This window comes from Rhincodon typus, chromosome 34, assembly GCF_021869965.1.
Source record: "Rhincodon typus isolate 14 chromosome 34, sRhiTyp1.1, whole genome shotgun sequence".
NCBI classification, from domain to species: Eukaryota; Metazoa; Chordata; class Chondrichthyes; order Orectolobiformes; family Rhincodontidae; genus Rhincodon; species Rhincodon typus.
Window position 1 is genome coordinate 20,643,790 of NC_063365.1, and position 20,387 is coordinate 20,664,176.

The 20,387-nt window shown below is 43.7% G+C and overlaps 1 protein-coding gene across 2 annotated transcripts in view; it reads left to right on the forward strand.

The window, feature by feature from the left end:
* The window catches only part of spock2 (SPARC (osteonectin), cwcv and kazal like domains proteoglycan 2), a 75,609-nt gene that overhangs the window by 41,362 nt on the left and 13,860 nt on the right, over window positions 1–20,387 (forward strand). For both annotated transcript variants that reach the window (XM_048616349.1, XM_048616350.1), the window contains 4 exons: window positions 3,845–3,959; window positions 8,825–8,930; window positions 13,517–13,631; window positions 19,912–20,031. In XM_048616349.1, the coding sequence (XP_048472306.1) occupies window positions 3,845–3,959; window positions 8,825–8,930; window positions 13,517–13,631; window positions 19,912–20,031 (456 nt within the window). The remainder of the gene's footprint in view (window positions 1–3,844; window positions 3,960–8,824; window positions 8,931–13,516; window positions 13,632–19,911; window positions 20,032–20,387) is intronic.

The window sequence follows — 20,387 nt, forward strand, 5'->3', positions numbered from 1 at the left end:
CAAAGTGAAGAATATTCTAATGGGGGCAATTGGACAATGCTCAGAAACAACTCCTCCTGATCACAGTCCCTGTGGAAACCATCAGAATTCGTCAGAAAGTAGCAGGTACACTCACGGCAGGTGGCGATGTATTTGGTCAGAGTGAGGCATGTGGTAAAAACATCCAACCAATTTCTGAAGAAGGGTCCCGACCCGGAACGTCAACTTCCCTGCTCCTCTGACGCTGCCTGACCTGCTGTGTTCCTCCAGCTCCACACCTTGTTATCTCTGACACCATTGTCTGCAGTTCTTACTATCTTTCTATCTCTAACTAAGTTAGTCTGCCACCATGCCAATGGACCCATTATCTGCATGTTGTCTTTTGGATATCAGCATTACAGTGAGAGAATCAATCCCTGCTTAGGCCAGGGAAGGGCTTTCACCTTTACAGAAGAGAATCTGAAAACAATGCAGGAATTGTGAAAAACACAAACAATTCTTTGTACAGATAGCAAGTTGACATCAACTTTCCTGCCCCTCTGATGCTGCCTGGCCTGCTGTGTTCCTCCAGCTCCTCACTGTGTTGTCTCAACAATTCTTTGCATTTTGTGTTGGGTGCATGCTGTTTTGCATTATCTGGTGATGCTAGGTATAGAGTCATAGAGTTATACAGCACAGAAACAGACCCTTCAATCCAACTTGTCCAGGCCAACCATACACCCTTAAATTAATCTAGTCCCATTTGTCAGCATTTGGCCCATTTCCCTCTAAACCCTTCCTATTCATGTACCAACCCAGATGCCTTTTAAATTTTGTAATTGTACCAGCCTCCACCACCTCCTCTGGCAGCTCATTCCATACAAGCACCACCCTCTGCGTGAAAAAGTTATCCCTCAGGTTCCTTTGAAATCTTTCCACTCGCACCTTAAATCTATGCCCTGTAGTTTTGGGGCACCCCCACCCTGGGAAAAAGACCTTGTCAATTCATCCTATCCATGCTCCTCATGATTTTATAAACCTCTATAAGGTTACCCCTCAGCCTCAGACGCTCCAGGGAAAATAGCCCCAGCTATTCAGCCCCTCCCTACAGCTGAAACCGTTCGTCCCCGGCAACATCCATGTAAATCTTTTCTACACCCTGCCCAGTTTCACAACATCCTTCCTATAGCAGGGTCACCAGAATTGCACACAGTATTCCAAAAGTGACCTAAAACCAATGTCCTGTACAGACACAACATGACACCAGCTGTGCATCAGCTGACAAGCCGCCTCTTTGAGATCACGTGGACATGTTTAGTCATCAGTTCAAGTTCAAAACAGCTTCAGGCCAGCATTAATGCCGACTGTAGAATTGGCTGCAATAATCAAACTTCGCCTACAGTGCAGTGTTGAGTCTATCTGCACTTACAGTTAGAGAACTTTCCGGAATGAGGCCATTTAGGCTATTGCAAGCCTGATGGCTATTTGAAGGAGATAGCCAATGAGTCTCAGAATCAACCACCTTCCCTCAACCCTGACTCTTATGTCCAAAACACTACAACTTTATGTCTTTTCCCTTTTTAAAAATTGCTATTGAATCTGCTTCCAGTGCAAACATCGCTGTTAACAAAAGCGCAATGTGTTCTGAGAGAAAATATTCTCCCCTCTGTTTTCTTTGCCAACATCGAGCACTGGTGACATCTAACGTTGACAGTTGGATTGTGACTCGGATGTCACGTGACCAGTCTGAGAATTAGGGTTCTCACTTGTGTGTGACTTTTGGAGGGAAATCTCAATATTCTTAACTTTCTGGGACAGACTGTAGTCGTTGTTGACATTATTGTGGGTCTTTCTCACAATAGACTTTACACTTAAGTCTAAGTGCTAGACTTTACACTTAAGACTAATTCCAGAACATTCCTGCATCTATTCGCTAATTCTGTCTTCTAAAGGCAAAAGTTAGAATGCCAGTTTCCCTTTGCAATCTACGAACAGAATCTTAGCTTAAATGAGCCATTGAAACTTGAGATTTCTCATGGTGTGAGATTGGCGATGCTCCTCCTTTTAAAGATAAAACACATTCTCCTTTTTTATTCATCAAAGCAAGAATCCCATCCCCTAGAGGGAGCCAGAATTCTGGGGAACCACCATTGCCTCCAAAGATGAAGCCATAATTTGTCTCCAAGTGAAGATTCCTAGCAGTGAGAGAACTGTTGTCACTTCTTGTGAAAGTTCAAAAGCCTCCAAGTTATCAACAGTTTGTGCCAACGCACCCCAAAGCGATCATTAAAGACGGAGAGTGGATGGAGGGTGAGGGAGGCTTGAGTGGAATGGAGGAGAGGGTGAGGAGACAGGGTGGGAGAGACTGGGGAGGGGGAGTCAAGAAAGATCAAAATTTGAATTTGCTGAAGGGAGACATTTGATTTGAGATAACAAGGTGTAGAGCTGGATGAACACAGCAAGCCAAGCAGCATCAGAGGAGCAGAAAAGCTGACATTTCGGGCATAGACGCTTCTTCATTTGATTTGATTTGGTTTATTATTGTTGCATGTAGTGAAGAGTATTGTTTTGCACACTAACCAGTAGAAGTCATACTTTACATAAGTACATCAGGATAATAGAACAGATTGCAATAGAATAGATTACAGCTACAGAGAAGGTGAAGAGAAAGATCATCTCTAATATGTGAGAGGTCTTTTCATAAGTCTGATAACAGCGGGGAAAAAACTGTGCTTGAATCTGTTGGTATGTGTTTGCAAACTTTTGTATCTTCTGTCTGATGGAAGAAGGTGGAAGAGAGTATAAGCGGGGTGGGAGGGGTCTTTGATTATGTTGGCTGCTTTCCCAAGGCAGCAGGAAGTGCAGACAAAGTCAGTGGGAGGAAGGCTGGTTTTTGTGATGGACTGGGCTGTATTCACAACTCTCTGTAATTTCTTGTGGTCTTGGGCAGAGCAGTTGCTGTACCAAGCTGTGATGCATCCACATAGGATACTTTCTATGGTGTATCTATAAAAATTAAGAGTCTTTGTGGGCATGCCGAATTTCCCTACCCTTCTGAGGAAGTAGAGGAGTTGGAGTGTTTTCTTGACTGTAGCATTGAGATGGATGGATCAGGATAGATGTGAGCAATGCAGCGATCGCTAGATATTTGGTGTTGAAATTTGAGAATATACACTAATACTGGACTCTTATTGTAAAGGGAGTGGATGAGATCTCACAGGGTTAAAAAAGAACACAGATTACATGTGGAATAAAACATATTAATGTTGTTAATGTCTTGTTTGAAATGAGGTCTGTGGGATGAGGACAATGGGTACAGACCGATAAATATAAATAATTTAATTGAGGTCCTGGAATAAAATGAGTTTCAGTTGGAGGGTGAGCTTGCGTACACCGGGAGGAGTACAAATTATGCTGGAATCATAAAGGTATTCAGCATGTAAACAGACCCTTCGGCCTAACTTGTCCATGCTGATCAGGTTTCCCAAACTGAACCATCCTCTTTTGCCCTCATTTAGCCCAAATCCCTCTAAACCTTTCCTATCCATGTACCTGTCCAGATGTCTTTTAAATATTGTACCTGTACCAGCCTCAACCATTTCACGCACAAATCACCCTCTGTGTGAAAAGGTTGTCCCTCGGGTCCCTTTTAAGCCTTTTTACTTCAATTTTTTTTAAATAACATGCTCGCATTTTAAGGGACCCCTTAGCAGGTAAAGAGGACAGGAGGGTTATGACTTTAGAGTTCCTTCAAAGACGCAATGGTCCAAATGGCCTCATCCTAGAAGGTTCTCAGATTGCAGTTGCAGACATTTAGAAAGCTCAACCGTGGCTGGAGTATTCTCCCATTTGTAAGTAACTGTTGTGTGTTTTGTTCCGTCTGCAGCACTAGATCCCACCAAGGACCCATGTCAAAAGGTGAAGTGCAGCCGACACAAAGTGTGCATCTCCCAGGGCCAGCTGAGGGCCATATGCATCAGTCGCAAGAAACTACAGCACAGGTTAGATGCGCTACGGGTATCGCTGCATTCACACAAACACACACACACACAGTCACACCAATGCAGCTCGCTGTGAGAGCCGTGTAGACCTGTTTCCATCTGCCCTCAGTCAGGCTGCGTACATGAGGGAAGCTCTCCCTTCAGTAATGTCACAGACAACCCCCACCCCTCCAATGATGACATACATCACGCCCGCCCCATTGAGAAGGCCACACCTGTAGAAAAATGAATGTATGCTCCTGTTGTAATGTGTCTGGAGAATTTGGGCGTGGAGCTCATTGTTCACAATTCGTTGCCCTCTTTGACAAGCTCCCAGTAGCCTTCATGCCCCCTGCACTGTGCAAGGCCCATCATATGCCCTTCATCTGATTGTACCTGATTGGATCCAAACCCAATTCCCACCATCCTGCAGACAATAAGGACTGCAGATGCTGGAAGCTAGAGTCAATAAATGTGGAGCTGGAAAAGCACAGCAGGTCAGACAGTATCCGTGGAGCAGTAAAGTCAACGTTTCGGGCTGAAACCCCTCATCAGGGTTGACTTTACTGACCCGCAAATGCTGTCTGACCCACCGTCCTGCATGAGTTAAAGTAAGGCAGCTTAGTCCAGCCTAGCTCACGTCCACATCAGATCGATGAGGATCTTTTTCCATTCACATCTGCGATCAATTCAATCCCACTAATGGTGACATCTCCTGAGCTAACCTTGGCATCAGGATGTGAGGATACTGTGAGCAGCAAGATGTTAATCGACTGAATTGATGAGACAATTGTCATTTGAGTGATGACACTGCTTCTGAAGCTGGGCAGAACTCGTGTAGAAATGATCCCTGATAACGAAACAGAATCCTTTTAAGGTCAAACTGTATTGATTGTTCTGCATTATTAATGCACTCGCAGTCTCCGCAGGGAATGTAATTGTCCTCAGCATTCCAAATGTTTTGTTACATTTCGACATCTGGGCAACGTTGTGAATTGCTTCGGTGTGCGCTCGGCCAAAGGAGAGCTAATTTCAGTTGATTCACAGGGTGGTGGGCCATGAACAGAGTCCTGGGGCTGGGTGGGGGAGAGTGTTTGATATGATCTCAGTTGGTGCTCCCAGCAGGGACGTCGGTTGACATCTGTTGAGAAAGCAGATCATAGTGTCCCTGCTGGGTGGAAGCAGGCCATTCAGCCCATCAAGTCCACACTGATCCTCTGAAGAGCATGCCACCTAGAACCGGCCCTCTACTGTATCCCTGCAACCCTACATCTTCCATGGATGATCCAGCTAGCTTGCATATCCTTGGACACTATGGGCAATTTCCCATGGCTGATCCACCCTAACCTGCACATCTTTGGACTGTGGGAGGAAACCAGAGCACCCGGAGGAAACCCATGCAGACACGGGGAGAACGTGCAAACTCCACATAGACAGTCGCCTGAGGGAGGAATTGAACCCAGGTACCTGGCGCTGTGAGGCAGCAGTGCTAATCACTGAGTCACTGTGCTAGAAGGTTGTAAAGAAAATAACATAGCTCTTATTGATTTCTGTTTCAATGTAGTTGGAGGAAGGAATTTAGATTTCTTCAAAATAGATACAGGCAATTGGTGGGCCCCATTACTGGGAGCATTAAGGTTTTAATTGACAACCTGGCATTTTGGTAGTCTGTGAGGGGGAAAGCTGTCCACTAGTTGGAGTCATACTTGGAAGAAAGAGAGATGGTCGTGTTTGTTGGAGGACAATCATCTCAGCTCCAGAACCCCTCTCTGCAGGAGTTCCTCAGGGTAGTGTCCTTGGCCCAACCATCTTCGGCTGCTTCATCAATGACCTTCCCTCCATCGTAAGGTCAGGAGCAGGTATGCTCACTGATGGTTGCGCAATGTTCAGTTTGAAGACCTCATCGAGATCTTTAAAGAGTTTTACAGAGTAGGCAGAGAGAAGATTTTTTTTATCCATGTGAGTGTTCAAAAATGAGGCACCGTAAATATAATAACCAATAAACCAAAGAGGAGCACAGGAGAAGGTTGTTCACTCAGAGTGGTTAGAATGCGGAACTCACCACAAAAGGGAGTTATTGAGGTGTCCAGACAAGTTAGATAATGCATGATGTCAGGCGGTAAAGCAGGATATGTTGCTTTGAGGAGAAGGAAATAGAATGGGAAAATGCTCATATGGAGCTTAAATGCTGGCACAGACTGGAAGGGCTGAAAGGCCTGTGGCTGTACTAGTCCTTTTAAGTGGCGATTAATTCCGAAGTCACTGCGGCTGTAAAAATAAATTTGAACATCTGTAACTTCTCAAAGTATTTAATGCCTATTGAAAAATGTCCTTTAAAGGGGTTCCTCGCTAGTTGGTAGGAGATACATTCCAGAAAAATCTGTTGAGTAGCAAAAGAACAACATACAGCATTTATTTCCCACAAGAACTGAATGAATTAAATTTTGGCAACATGCCAAACAACGACATAGATGCGAAAGAACTGCATGAGAAAAGAAAATTGTTCTCTAATAAATTAGGGACAGATATCAGAGGAGCAAAGTAATGTGGATCCGTTGTATCTGTGTTAAATATTTCTGCTGAAACTTCTCTAACTCATGCTTAACATGTAACGGAACAGTATTGGAAACTGGAATGAAGCAGAGTTCTCCTATCCAGCTAGTCTGAATTTCTGTAAAGTAGCTGCGCAGATCTAAAGCCATTGCTGACCAATCAATAATTGCTCTAGATAGGAAGACAGAATTGCTAGATAAGAATAGACCAAGGTCCATCTAGTTCAGTTTCTACCCTACTGATAAGTCGCTTAATCCAATGATAATGGAATTCTGGTCCAATAATGACAATCAATTATTATCAATGAGTCAATAGACCCAAGCATGAGGTGAGACCAAGGCAGTGATGGAGAACTTTGAAATCTTGATTTCACCTGTTCCTGCCAAGTACACTCTACTTACCTCATGTTATGGCTGACGTATTATTCCACAATGTTATTTTCTGAACCTGCATGTAATTTGTGTTTAGAATCAGATAGAGTTGATCAGTTTACCATCTCCCTGTTCCTTTGATTGGCCACTTGCTCACTGATGGGTTGACTGAGGCAATAGGTCAGGTTAATGGTTGCCAGCACTACCCCCACTCTAAATTCCCTCTCTATGCTTAGTGTCCCAGAGCTGAAGACTTGCAAGCCTCTTGCTGCTTGGATAAACTCCTTGTCGTTCTGCTGCAACTTGTTGGAAGTGAGCATTGAGAGTTGTTTAACATGTTGAGATGGCTGGACTGTTTGCACAGTTTGCCAGTGTGTATTCTCAGTGAGAATAGCCCTTTAACCTGGCAGATAATACAGAAAACCTCCCCAGTTGTTCTATGATTCTGATCCTCCACAATAATAATAGTTCAATCTTTGAATCTGCATCACAAAAAGAGGCCGTGCGGCCCATTGTGCGTTGCGACTTCTTTCACTACCCGTTCCACTTTAATCCTTCCTCCCCGTATCATTTTATTTATTTATTTTTGTCATTAAACCCACTCTCGTCGCTAGCTCCTGGATCATGTTATTCTTGTCCTCACAATTAAGTTTTAAATGCTCTCTTTTTGGCCTCATTTAGAGTCATAGAGGTCTACAGTGCAGAAAAAGGCCCTTCGGCCCATTGAGTCTGTGCTGGTCACAATCAACCACCTAACTATTCTAATCCTATTTTTCAGCACATGGCCCATAGCCTTGGTATCACAAGTGCACAACTAATTGCTATGAGGGTTTCTGCCTCTACCACCCTTATGCGCAGTGAATTCCAGATTGCCAGCACCCTCTGGGTAACAAATTTTTTTTCCTCGCGTCCCCTCTAAACCTTCAGAGATAGAGGGAACTGCCGATGCTGGAGAATTTTCTGAAGAAGAGTCCAGACCCGAAACGTCAGCTTTCCTGCTCCTCTGATGCTGCTTGGCTTGCTGTGTTCCCCCAGCTCTAAGTTCCCTCTAAACCTTCTGTCCCTTACTTTAAATCTGTGCTGCCTGGTCATTGATCAGTCCACCAACGGCCAAAGTTCCTTCCCGTCTACCCTATCTATGCCCGTCACAATTTCAATCATGTCCTCCCTCAATCTCCTCTGCTCCAAGGAAAACAACCCCAGTCTGTTCAATCTCTCCCTCCTAATTAAAAACTCTCCATTGCAGACAACACCCTGGTAAATCTCCAACAAAAGTAGAGTTGCTGGAAAAGCTCAGCAGGTCTGGCAGCATCTGTGAAGAAAAAATCAGAGTCAATGTTTTGGGTCTGGTGAACCTTCCTCAGAATAATATTTGATTATAATTGATTATAACATTTGATCATAATTGATTGTCATTATTGATATATCTCCTCTGCACCAGTGCTATCACATGCCTCCTATAATGTGGATTCCAGAATTGTGCACAGTACTGTAGCTGTGGCCCAACCAATGTTTTATCCTCATTGCCACTGCTAATAACCATAGTTTTAAAAAAATATATATTCTTGATTTTCCCTGTAATGATACCAAGATATTTGACCTTGTTACATAAAAACCGAAAGAACTGCAGATGCTGTAAATCAGAAATAAAAACAGAAGTTGCAGAAAAAGCTCAGCAAGTCTGGCAGCACCTGGGAAGAGAAATCAGAGTTAACGTTTCGGGTTGAGTGACCCTTCCTCAATGGGACGTTTATCAATCTTGCACTGTTTAAAATTTTCATGGTTTTAAAAACCTGGATGAAATTCTTCCCTTTAACTTTCCCTGGGTCTGCAAAACCAGAGTTGAAGATGCTCAGTTACGTAGCAGAGTTATAAAGGAAAGGTTTTTACCTCTCTTGTTCAGGGAGGGCATGCTGTTTTTTTCTGCAGATATTCCTCACTGCTAATGTCTGTTTGTTTCAGAATCAAGCAGTCTTCCCTGGGGCATGTGGAGAGCACCTGCAAGCCATGCCAAGCAGATCAGATGGCCCCTGTGTGCGGTTCAGATGGTCACACCTACTCATCGCAGGTATGACTAGCATTCCAGAGCCCCCAGGATGGACTGGAGTTCATGGCCTGGAATTCTGACATAAAGTAGTAACTTTCAAAGGGGACCAGGGGAAATACTGGAAGGAGCTATGGGGAAAGAGGGGCACTGGGGGATAGCTCTGTCATTAAATTGGCACGGGCTTGATGGACTGAGTGGCCACAACACCATATAATGCAGGAATAGAAACAGGCCATTCAGCCCATCGAGCCAGCTCTCCCATTCAGTGAGATTGAGCCTGATCTGATCATCCTCAACTCCACTTTCCTGCCTTTTCCCCATAACTCTTGATTCTCTTTCTGATTAAAAATCTGTCTATCTCAGCCTTGAATATATTTAATGATCCAGCCTGCGCAGTCCTCTACGCTAAAGAATTCCACAGATTTGCTGCCATCTGAGAGAAGAAATTCCTCCTAATCTCTGCCTTACTCTGGGATAAAGTCCCATCCCACAAGGGGAAGCAACCTCGCTCCATCTACCTGTAAGACCCCCTAAGAAGGCCCAACCTACTCTACCTCTCCTCATGAGAAAATCACTCCATCCCTGGGATTAGCCGCGTGAACCTTCTCTGGACTGCCTCCAATGCCAGTATATCTCACCTTAGATAAGGGACCCAAAACTGTTCACAGTATTTTAGGTGAGATCTGAATAGTGCCTTGTATACTTTTAGCAAGACCTTCCTGTTTTTAGCCCTGTTAAATAAATGCCAAAATTCTGCCTGCCTTCCATATTACCAACACCAGAGGTGCATGGTGGCTCAGTGGTTAGCACTGTTGCCTCACAATGCCAAGTACCCAGGTTTGATTCCAACTTTGGATGACTGGCTGGGTGGAGTTTGCACATTCTCCCCGTGTCTGTGTGGGTTTCCTCCGGGTGCTCCAGTTACCTCCCACGTCCAAAGATGTGCAGGCTAGGTGGATTGCCCATAGTGCCCAGGGATGTGCAGACTAGGTGGGTTAGCCATGGGAAATGCGGGGTTACGGGGATGGGGTGGGAGTGTGGGTCTGGGTGGGATGCTCTTCAGAGGGTCTGTGCAGACTCAATGGGCTGAATGGCCTCTATCTGCACAGTTGGGATTCTGTGATTCTAAGTGGATGCTGGTTGTTTGTGATTTATGTATGGGGATTTCCAAACCCCTCAGTGCTGCAACTTTCTACAGTCTTTCACCACTTAAATAATATTCAGCTCCTCTGTTCTTCCTAGCAAAGTGCATAACCTCAGGTTGCCCTTTTTCTGAGCTGTGCTCTTCTGTGACAGCACAAAGGTCACATTTGCACTGAACCTAATCAATAGAGCTTTATTTCTTCATTGACAATGTTCACAATGTCAGAATCTTCGAAGATTTCTTCACAGGCACGTTTTAGAATTGTATTCAGCTATTGGAGGATATCCCAGGGCATTGCTTACAGTATATCAAGGGATATGCTACATTTTACCATGCAACGCACAAATATTATTATGCTGCATAATATGTTTAAGGTCTGAAGCTTCCTGGGTCAGTTAGAGGCTGTCTGTTCTTCGACAGATGCTTATCTTGGTTAAATGGCCAGGCTATTATGTATTTTAAGCAAACACAAATGCTGAGAAATTCAGCAGATCTGGCAGCATCTGTGGAGAGAGAGAAAAACACAAGCTCTGAAGAAGAATTGAAACTTTAACTCTGTTATGATTCCACATACGCTGCCAGACCTGTTGAGTTTCTCTAGCTTTTTCTGAGCCTGTTTCAGATTTACAGCGTCTGCAGAGTATTGCTTTTACCATTTTTTAGAATTGAAAAATGTAATCCTTGCAGCTGAAACATTTCCAGTGGCCAGGGAAGTTCACTTGTGGAGGTTTTGTCAAGTGTGACCATGTGATGGGCAAGTCTGAGAGTGTTTTAGATTGATTAGCCTGACCTGGGTGGTGTTGCTCACGAAGAGAGTGTGCTCCTTAGTCAGGCTGTGTTACCAACAGACTGAGGGGAGCAGGATATACACACGCATGTGGGTATTCCTCCCCATTTTCTCTTCCTGCTGAGTTATGTTTAAGTGTTTCTCCCCTTCTGGTCTTCACTTTCGAAGTGAGGATTAGGAAATGGGTCAAGGCAGAGCCACTGTCAGCAGGAAAGGTTGTATTCCCCAGCTTCATCTTCCTTAGCGGGCTTCCTGTAAATGTTGGTCTGTTGTGACATGGCATTCCCCCCCCCCCCCCCCCCCCGCAACCCCTGCCCTTTATCCTGTTGATGTCTTGCTGCTATTCTTTAGTCTTGTTTGTTGTTAGCTGTTACCCAAATCAAGTCAACCACTTGAGTTGATAGAATGGGACAGAGTGGCAGATTCCTTCCTCACATTCCACTCCTGAAACAGTTGGATCTCTATAGATCGCCAGATTTCTTGAATTTAGTTCCATAGTTTAACAGAGTGGGATTTGACCTCATGACCAGCAGCTTGCCTAATCCGGTTTGCAAGCAATGGCGCCACGTTACTGTTCGGTTACTGGTCAATCAATTCAGAAGATCAAACTTAAAAATGATGTTCATAGAATCCCTACAGTGTGAAAACAGGCCATTCAGCCCATCCAGTCCACACCACCCCTCTGAAGAGCATCCCACCCATTCCCATTCCCCTATCCTTTCCCCGTAACCCAGCAGTTCCCATGTCTAATCCATCTAATTTACACATCCCTGAACACCACGGGCAATTTCCCATGGCCAATCCACCCTAGCCTGCACATCTTTGGACTGTGGGAGGAAACCCACGCAGACACGGGGAGAATGTGCAAACTCCACACAGACAGTCGCCCAAGTGTGGAATCCGGGTCCCTGGCGCTGTGAGCCAGCAGTGCTAACCACTGAGCCACTGTGCTGCCCATGATGTAGGCTGACAGCTTTGTCTGAGCTCTCTGCAAGTGACTGCTGTAATCTGGCTATTCTGTTTTTTTGGTAATTGAAGAGGTTGTATTAATATTCACAGCCCTCCTAGCTGGTTGTTACGTTATCCCATTTGTGGTTATGACAGCCTTAAATTATGGAAGAGTCCCAGACGATTGCAATACGTTAATGTAACACACTTAGTCAAAAAGGAAGAGAAGCGTAAACCTGTGACTGTAGGTCGATTGGCTTAGCATCTGTCATTGACAAATATTAGAGTCTGTTATAAAGGCTATAATAGCAGAGCATTTCAACACATATAATGCAATCAAGCAGAGTCAGAATGGTTTTCTGAAGCAGAAATCATGTCAAACATTGTTCTGAGAATTCTTTGTTGAGGCAACAAGCGAGATAGATAAGGAGAAATTAGTAGATGTAATATATTTGGATCTCACAAGGCATTCAGTAAGGTACAGGCAGCACAGTGGCTCAGTGGCTAGCACTGTTGCCCTGCTGTGCCAGGGACCTGGGCTCGATTCCAGCCTCAGGGGACTGGCTGTGTGGAGTTTGCATGTTCTCCCGGTGTCTGCGTTGGTTTCCTCCCACAGTCCAAAGATGTGCAGGTGAGGTGGATTTGCTGTGCTAAATTGCTCGTAGTGTGCAGGGTAGGTGGATTATCCATGGGGGAATTGCACAGTTACAGGGATAGGGCGGGGGGGGCTGGTGGGGCTGGGTGGGCTGCTCTTCGAAGTGTTGGCATAGACTTGATGGGCCGAATGGCCTGTTTATGACCTGAATGAGGGAAATGTCACCATGTTTGTGGAATTTTTCTGTTTGCGACAGTTTGTTATGGTTGCTTTGGGTTTATACCCATGATGTGCAGTGCCGGTGTTGGACTGGGATGGACGAGGTCAGAAATCACACGACACCAGGTTATAGTCCGACAAGTTTATTTGAAAACACAAGCTTTTGGAGCTCACTCCTTCTTCAGGTGTCAGTGAGAGAGGTAGCATCAGACACAGAGTTTACAAGTAAAAGATCAAAGGTTCACACCACTGATGAGGATGTATTAAACAAACCTAAGATGCTGTTAAATCTTTAAACAGCCAGAGGTTTTAATTGATTAATATGTACATGTAAATCCCCGAATCCCTTTCAAGTCACGGTCCTGAGAGAACTAAAGGTTTTATCAGAAGAGGTAAAGAAGAGGTGACATTTTAGTTCAGACAATGCATGGTAGGTGTGAGGCCTTGTTAAGAAACTTTGTGCTTTGGTTTGGAGTCAGACTGGTTTTATTTCTAAAGTAGGAATTTATAAAACGCCATATTGACTGTCTACAAATTGTGTGCTTTTTGAACAAAATAAGATGTATCTGCAAATAAAGATTAACCCTTTATATTCACGTGTGTGTGTGTGCGCGCGTGTGCGTGTGTGTGTGTGCGTGTGTGTGGGTTTATACCCAGCATCAGTGAATTGATCCAGAATTAAAATAACCTTCTGTGAGAGAAAACTAACAGGAGACAATTGAAAGAAAAAAATTAAAAGGAATTCATAACCATAACCGTGGAATTCCATTAATTAGCTGATAACTCATTCCAAAATGGTTGAATCCACAAAGTAGATGCACCCAGTTGAATTCATCCATTGACTTGTTCTAATCTCTCTTTGTCTCCTGCTTTCTCTTCCTCTCCCCTCTCTTCTTTTCTCTCTCTCCCCACAGTGTAAGCTGGAACTACAGGTATGTCTGACTGGGAAACAGCTCAGCCAGCAGTGTGAAGGCAAATGCCCATGTCCAACAGAGCACGCTCCAACCTCTGACCCTGCGAGCAAGTCAGGTGAATGCCAGGCGCGGGCTTAGAGCTCCAATGATATTGATGATGATAACCCACATCACTCTCAGACAAATTGGACACAAATATAAACCAACCATTGCTCCATGCCCATTGCCAATGGATCCTCACTCACTGAGTCTGTTCAAGTTGGAGATTGATACATTATACTCAGACATCGAGTGGTGTGGAGAAAGGGCAGAAAAATGTAGCTGGTTAAAAAAGTCAGCCATGATTGTATTGAATGATGGAACAAGGTAAGGGATCATATGGCCAACTCCTGCTCCTAATTCTTCTATTCTTAACTAATTGAAAAACTCTATCTGGTTGGAACCATCACCCAGGCAAAGTGGAGGTTAGTGACAAAGAATGTATTTATTGACACTAAGCCTTGATTTATTTTTTTCAAAATTATACCTTATTTATTAGATTTGTAAAAGTGCATTACCATACACAGTGACTTATAAATCAAAGAAAGGACGATAAAATTCAACGTGCCTCCCTGCAACGTGATCCATTCTTAGATGTCTCAATCCAATTGTAAAACTTCTAATGTTTACAATATACATCCTATATCAGACATAAGCCTTGGGTAGTGTTGTAGAACAGAGATTCCTTGGGGTTCAGGTACATAATGCTTTGAAGTTTGCGTCACATATAGACAGGATGGTTAGGAAGGCATTAGGCACGCTTGCCTTCATTGCTCAGACCCTTGAGTATAGGAGTGGGAACATCATGTTGTGGTTGTACAGGACGTTGGTGAGGCCTCTTCTGGAGTACTGTGTCCAGTTCCAGTCACCCTGTTCTTGGAAGGATATTATCACTCTGAAGAGGGTTCAGAAAATATTTACCAGAATGTTCCCAGGGATGGAAAGTTTGAGTTACAGGGAGAGGCTGGATAGGCTGGGACTTTTTTCACTGGAGCATAAGAGGTTGAGAGGTGACCTTACAGAGGTTTTTAAAATCAAGAGGGGTAAAGATAAGGTGAATAGCAGGTGTCTTTTCCCTATAGTGGGGGTTTCAAGACTAGGGGGCATATTTTTAAGGTGAGAGGAGAAAGACTTAAAAAGGACATGAGGGACAACTTTTTTAGGCAAAGGGTAGTTCATGTGTGGAATGAACTTCCAGAGGAAGTGGTGGATGCGGGTACAGTTACAACGTTTAAAAGACGTGTGGATAAGTACATGAAAAGGAAAGATTTGGAGAGATATGAGCCAAGTGTAGGCTGGTGGGACTAAGTTAGTTTGGGATTATGTTTGGACTAAAGGGTCTGTTTCTGAGCCGTATGGCTCTATGACTCTAAGAGAAGGTCAGAGGCTGGGATTCCTGCAGTGAGTAATTCATCTCCCCACTCCCCAGAGCGGGTCCACCATCGAGTGACATGGGCCAAGCACAAGCAGATGGGACTAGTTTAAATTGGGATTATGGTTGGCATGGACTGGTTGGATTAAAGAGTCTGTTTCCATGCTGTATAACTCTATGACCGTGACCTGATGATAAACAATTTCAAATTGAAAATTACAGAAAGTGCAATAGAAATAAACTTTTCTCTAGACAGCCTGTTCCACTCTGAGATGCTACAATATAATTTTGATACTATCAGGCATAGGTTATTGGGGTTAAATGAGAATTCAGGACATGGCCAGATCATCCATGATCTTATTGAATGTCAGCAGTCATACAACACCAGGTTATAGTCCAAAGGATTTATTTGAAAGCACTAGCTTTTGGAGCTTCTTTGTCACCTGATGACGAGGCTACTCTTTGAAAGCTTGTGATTTCAAATAAACCTGTTGGACTATAACCTGGTGTCATGTGACTTCTGACCTTATACACCCCAGTCCAACACCAGCACCTCGACATCTTCATTGAACATCAGCGCAGGCCCAAGGGCCGAGCGAACTACTCCAGCTCCTAATTCAAATGTTTGAAAGTAATGGGTTCAAGAAGTTACCAGTTGGCAGCAGCTACCCCAACTCTTTATTTCCCAAAAAGATATTCTATTTGTCCAAAAAATTTACAAAACCATTTCAACTTAAACCTTACAGAATTTGCAATGATATTCACCTCGTCTCCATCCAGCGTGTTTTCCTTTCCAAAAATTTATGTCGTTCATAAAATTAGTAAACAAATTTAGGAAAACAGTTCAGCTTGAATCTTCTAGAACTTGCAACAATATTCAACTAATCCCGAAGAAATTGTGGATGCTGTAAATCAGGAACAAAAACAAAGTTGCTGGAAAAGCCCAGCAGGTCTGGCAGCATCTGTGAAGGAGAAAACAGAGTTAACGTTTCGGGTCCCTTCTGAGGAAGGGTCACCGGACCCAAAACGTTAACTCTGTTTTTACCTTCATGGATGCTGCCAGACCTGCTGAGCTTTTCCAGCAACTTTGTTTTTGTTCCATTCAGCTAATCCCTATAGTGTACTGAGGGGCTGGACAGTGTAGAACTACTTGGGCTGTGTGCCTCACATTGTAAATCAAGAGGATTGAAAATGTATTGAGGTACATCTATGTGGAGCGTGACGTACAGAGAAAAAAATGGATCTTTTGCACTTTCTGTAGTTTAAATAGTCATTTGGTCATACAGCACTTGAGTATTGCTGAAAAAGGATACCTTTTGTTCACCGTCTCATTGTGCACTCATCAGGACATTTTCCAAGAATACCAATTCGAGGGGAAAACTGATATTCATATTGCGCAAGGGCAGAGTGCTCAAATGAGTGCTGGTGACCCAAAACGTTAACTCTGATTTCTCTCCACAGATGCTGCCAGACCTGCTGAGATTTTCCAGCTACTTCTGTTTTTATTTCTGATTTACAGCATCCGCAGTCCTTTCAGTTTTCAATGCTTGTCATTAGTTTTGTTGAGTTGAAGCAGGAGCAACGTGTGTACACGTTCTTTCTGTCTGAGTATTAATGTATGTAACGCACAGGCTCAACTGACAATCTTGAGTGCAAGATTAAAAGCATCGACCAAATGTATCCTTTTTCAGCAATACTCAATTTCTGTGATGTCTAATTTGGATTGTTTTCACCTTTTGGGCTGTATATCTGGCATGAAATGCATTTTGTAAATATTAAGTCTATTGCAATCAAATTGAGTGGAACATTCCTGGACTAGCATGCAGACCAGCATTTCACCCTGTGACTCTACAATTCAGTAGCCATCTCACTGTTAAAACTGACCTGACATCATTCCCAGTATTAGGAGTCAAATTCCCATTTAGCTATCAACACACCATTTTTACTTCGATTTTGTGCTTATTCTAAATCAACCCTTTGAAGAAAGATGCTAGATTCAGAAAACAAAAATTACATCTTCACAGGAGTAGCTGAGTAGCTCTTTTGGGAGCCAGTATAGCCACAATGGATCAAATGGCTTTCTTTTGTACAGTAAAATTCTATGATTTTGTCTCAGCAGGACTTATACACTTAACGGTAAGGCACTGGGGAGTGTTGCTGAACAAAGAGACCTTCGAGTGCAGGTTCATAGTTCCTTAAAAGTGGAGTCACAGGTAGACAGGGTGATGAAGAAGGTATTTGATGTGCTTGCCTTTATTGGTCAGTGCATTAACTACAGGAGTTGGCTGTACAGGACATTGGTTAGGCCACTTTTGGAATATGGTGTTCAATTCTGGACTCCTTGCTGTAGGAAAGATGTTAAACTTGAAAGGGTTCAGAAAAGATTTACAAGGATGTTGCCAGGGTTGGAGGGTTTGAGCCACAGGGAGAGGCTGAGTATGCTGGGGTTATTTTCTCTTGAGCGCCAGAGGCTGAGGGCTAACCTTACAGAAGTTTATAAAATCATGAGGGGCATGGATAGGGTGAATAGCCAAGGCCTTTTCCCCAGGACAGGGGAGTCTAAAACTAGAGGGCATAGGTTTAAGGTGAGAAGGGAAAGATTGAAAAGGGAGCTAAGGAGTAACTTTTTAACAGAGGGTGGTTGCGTGTATGAAATGAGCTGCCAGAGGAAGTGGTGGAGGCAGGTACAATTGCAACATTTAAAAGGCATCTGGATGGGTATATGAATAGGAAGGATTTAGAGGGATATGGGCCACATGCTGGCAAATGGGACTAGATGCATTTAGGATGGACGAATTGGACCAAAGGGTCTGTTTCTGTGCTATACATCTCTATGACTCTATGACTATGGCTTCACTTATGAGGCTACCACTTCAGCTCTGTCTCTGTTTGCATACTTGTGTACACAGGCCTTGATGTTCCCTCATTTCATTCGCCTAAGTAAAGCCTAATTTTATATCTTGTTCAAATCTAAAATTCAATTGAACTTATACTGAATCTGAGAAATATTTATGAATGTTTAGTTATATAACTTCAAATCTCACTCTAGGCTGCAGGATTTGAGTGTGCAATCCAAGCTAGATTAGACACTTGCATTCTGGACTTGAATAACCAATTGCATGAAATCATTTTTCTGACTCTGATCTAGGTTTCCAGCACTCTTCCTAATGTTGTGGGAGCATAGGAACAGGAGTAGGCCATTCAGCCCCTCAAGCCTGTTCCACCATTCAATGAGATCACGGTTGATCTGTGGCCTAACTTCTGTGGCCTTTGGCCCATATCCCTTAATACTACTTCTAAACAAAGATTTATCTATCTCAGATTTAAAATTAACAATTAATCTAGCATCCAAAGAGCATATGCAAGAGTGTTCCTAATATCTATCATCTTTTGTGTGTAGAAGTGCTTTGACATCCCTCCTGAAATTCTCAGACTATGCTACTTGTTCTATAATCTCCAACCAGTGAAAATACTTTACCTTTCTCTACAGAGAGATAGCAAGAACTGCAGATGCTGGAGTTAGAGATAACAGTGTGGAGCTGGAGAAACACAGCAGGCTCTAAAGAAGGGTCCCGACCCGAAACGTCAACTTTTCTGCTCCTCTGATGCTGCCTGGCATGATGTGTTCCTCCAGCTCCATGCTGTATTATCTTTCTCTACCCTGTCCTTTCCTGTTAATATCTTGAAGACTTCGATTAGATTACCCCTTAACTTTCTAAATTCTTGAGAAAACTTGCCTAATTTATATAATCTCATAACATAACTCCTGAAGGCGGCACGGTGGCTCGGTGATTAGCACTGCTGCCTCACAGCACCAGGGACCTGGGTTCGATTCCAACCTCAGGTGACTATCTGTGTGGAGTTTGCACATCCTCCCTGCATCTGCATGGGTTTCCTCTGGGTGCTCTGGTTTCCTCCCACAGTCCAAAGATGTGCGGGTTAGTTGGATTGGCCATGGGAAATTGCCCGTAGCGTTCAGAGGTGTGTAGATTAGGGGGATGGGTCTGGGTGGGATGCTCTGAGAGTCAGTGTGGACTTGTTGGGCCGAAGGGCCTGTTTCCACACTGTAGGGATTCTATGAACTATAAGTCCAGGTAGAATTCTTGAAAACCTAAATTGTACTCCCTTCTAGGCCAATATCTCCTTCCTAGGGCAAGGTGCCCAAGTAAATCGAATGTCCTCCTTGTAATTAATTGTGTAATCCATAGTTTTGGATGTTTCATTTGCCAATTGGTACACCAAGAATTAGTGCAAATATTTTTTCAACTCTTGTTAAATTTGGACATGGAAATTGGTAAATGAAGCAAGACTCATGTCATCTAATTTGTCTAGCATTATCTTGGGATTGGCATTATACATTTAAAATGGGATTGTTGAATGATTGGAGTGACTAATTGCTATCGATGAGCCTATAATAGATTCAGACATGAGGTGGGAGTGATAGAGAGCAAGGGAACTGGAGATGGGACACAAGTGATGCTGCATTGTTTGCTTATTTTACAGGATGTTCATTTTCAGCTGAGCTGATGTCTCAGGTTTGTTGCATAGCAGGTAATCCAGGGTCTCGTTTCTCCTTAAATAAAAACCAAAAGAACTGCGGATGCTGTAAATCAGGAACAAAAACAAAGTTGCTGGAAAAGCTCAGCAGGTCTGGCAGCATCTGTGAAGGAGAAAACAGAGTTAATATTTTGGGTCTGGTGACCCTTCGAAGGATCTTAACTCTGTTTTCTCCTTCACAGATGCTGCCAGACGTGCTGAGCTTTTCCAGCAATTTTGTTTTTGTTCTTGTTCCTCCTTGTTCCCACTCCTGCCCCAATGTTCATTTTCAACTCTCGTGGATTTATCACTCTTCTCAAGCATACTGCATTTACAGCACACCGTCCCGCCCACTAACAGTCAAAGAGTTCAACATTTGCACCCCTATATCTCAGAGCCAAGCACTCTCCGAGTAATTCTATCATTTGTTCTCTCCTTTCCTCTCCAGCTGGCTGCACCGGTCAGGATCTAGCAGATCTTGGCGATCGACTCAGGGACTGGTTTCAGCTGCTGCGTGAAAATGCGAAACAGAACAGTTCAGGGAGTTCTGGGGCCAGTGCGTCCAGCGGTAAGCTTCAGAGAGACTCTCCCCAGCACTTAGAACAAGCTGCATTCAGAGCAAGACATTGACTCGTACAAATTGCACATACCATCATAGGCAGTGTGTTGTGGACTAGACCCTGTCAAGATATTTTAAGAAGGTAGCCTGGACCCTAACTTTTTCTTATTTTAAATGTAAGTGTGAAGTGTCTGTTGCTGATGCAATGCAACTGGACAAACTACTCAACATAATTTATTTAAAGAAGCAGAAAGGCTGATGTTTCGGGCCTAGACCCTTTTCTGATGAAGAGTCTAGGCCCGAAACGTCAGCCTTTCTGCTCCTATGATGCTGCTTGGCCTGCTGTGTTCATCCAGCCCTGCACC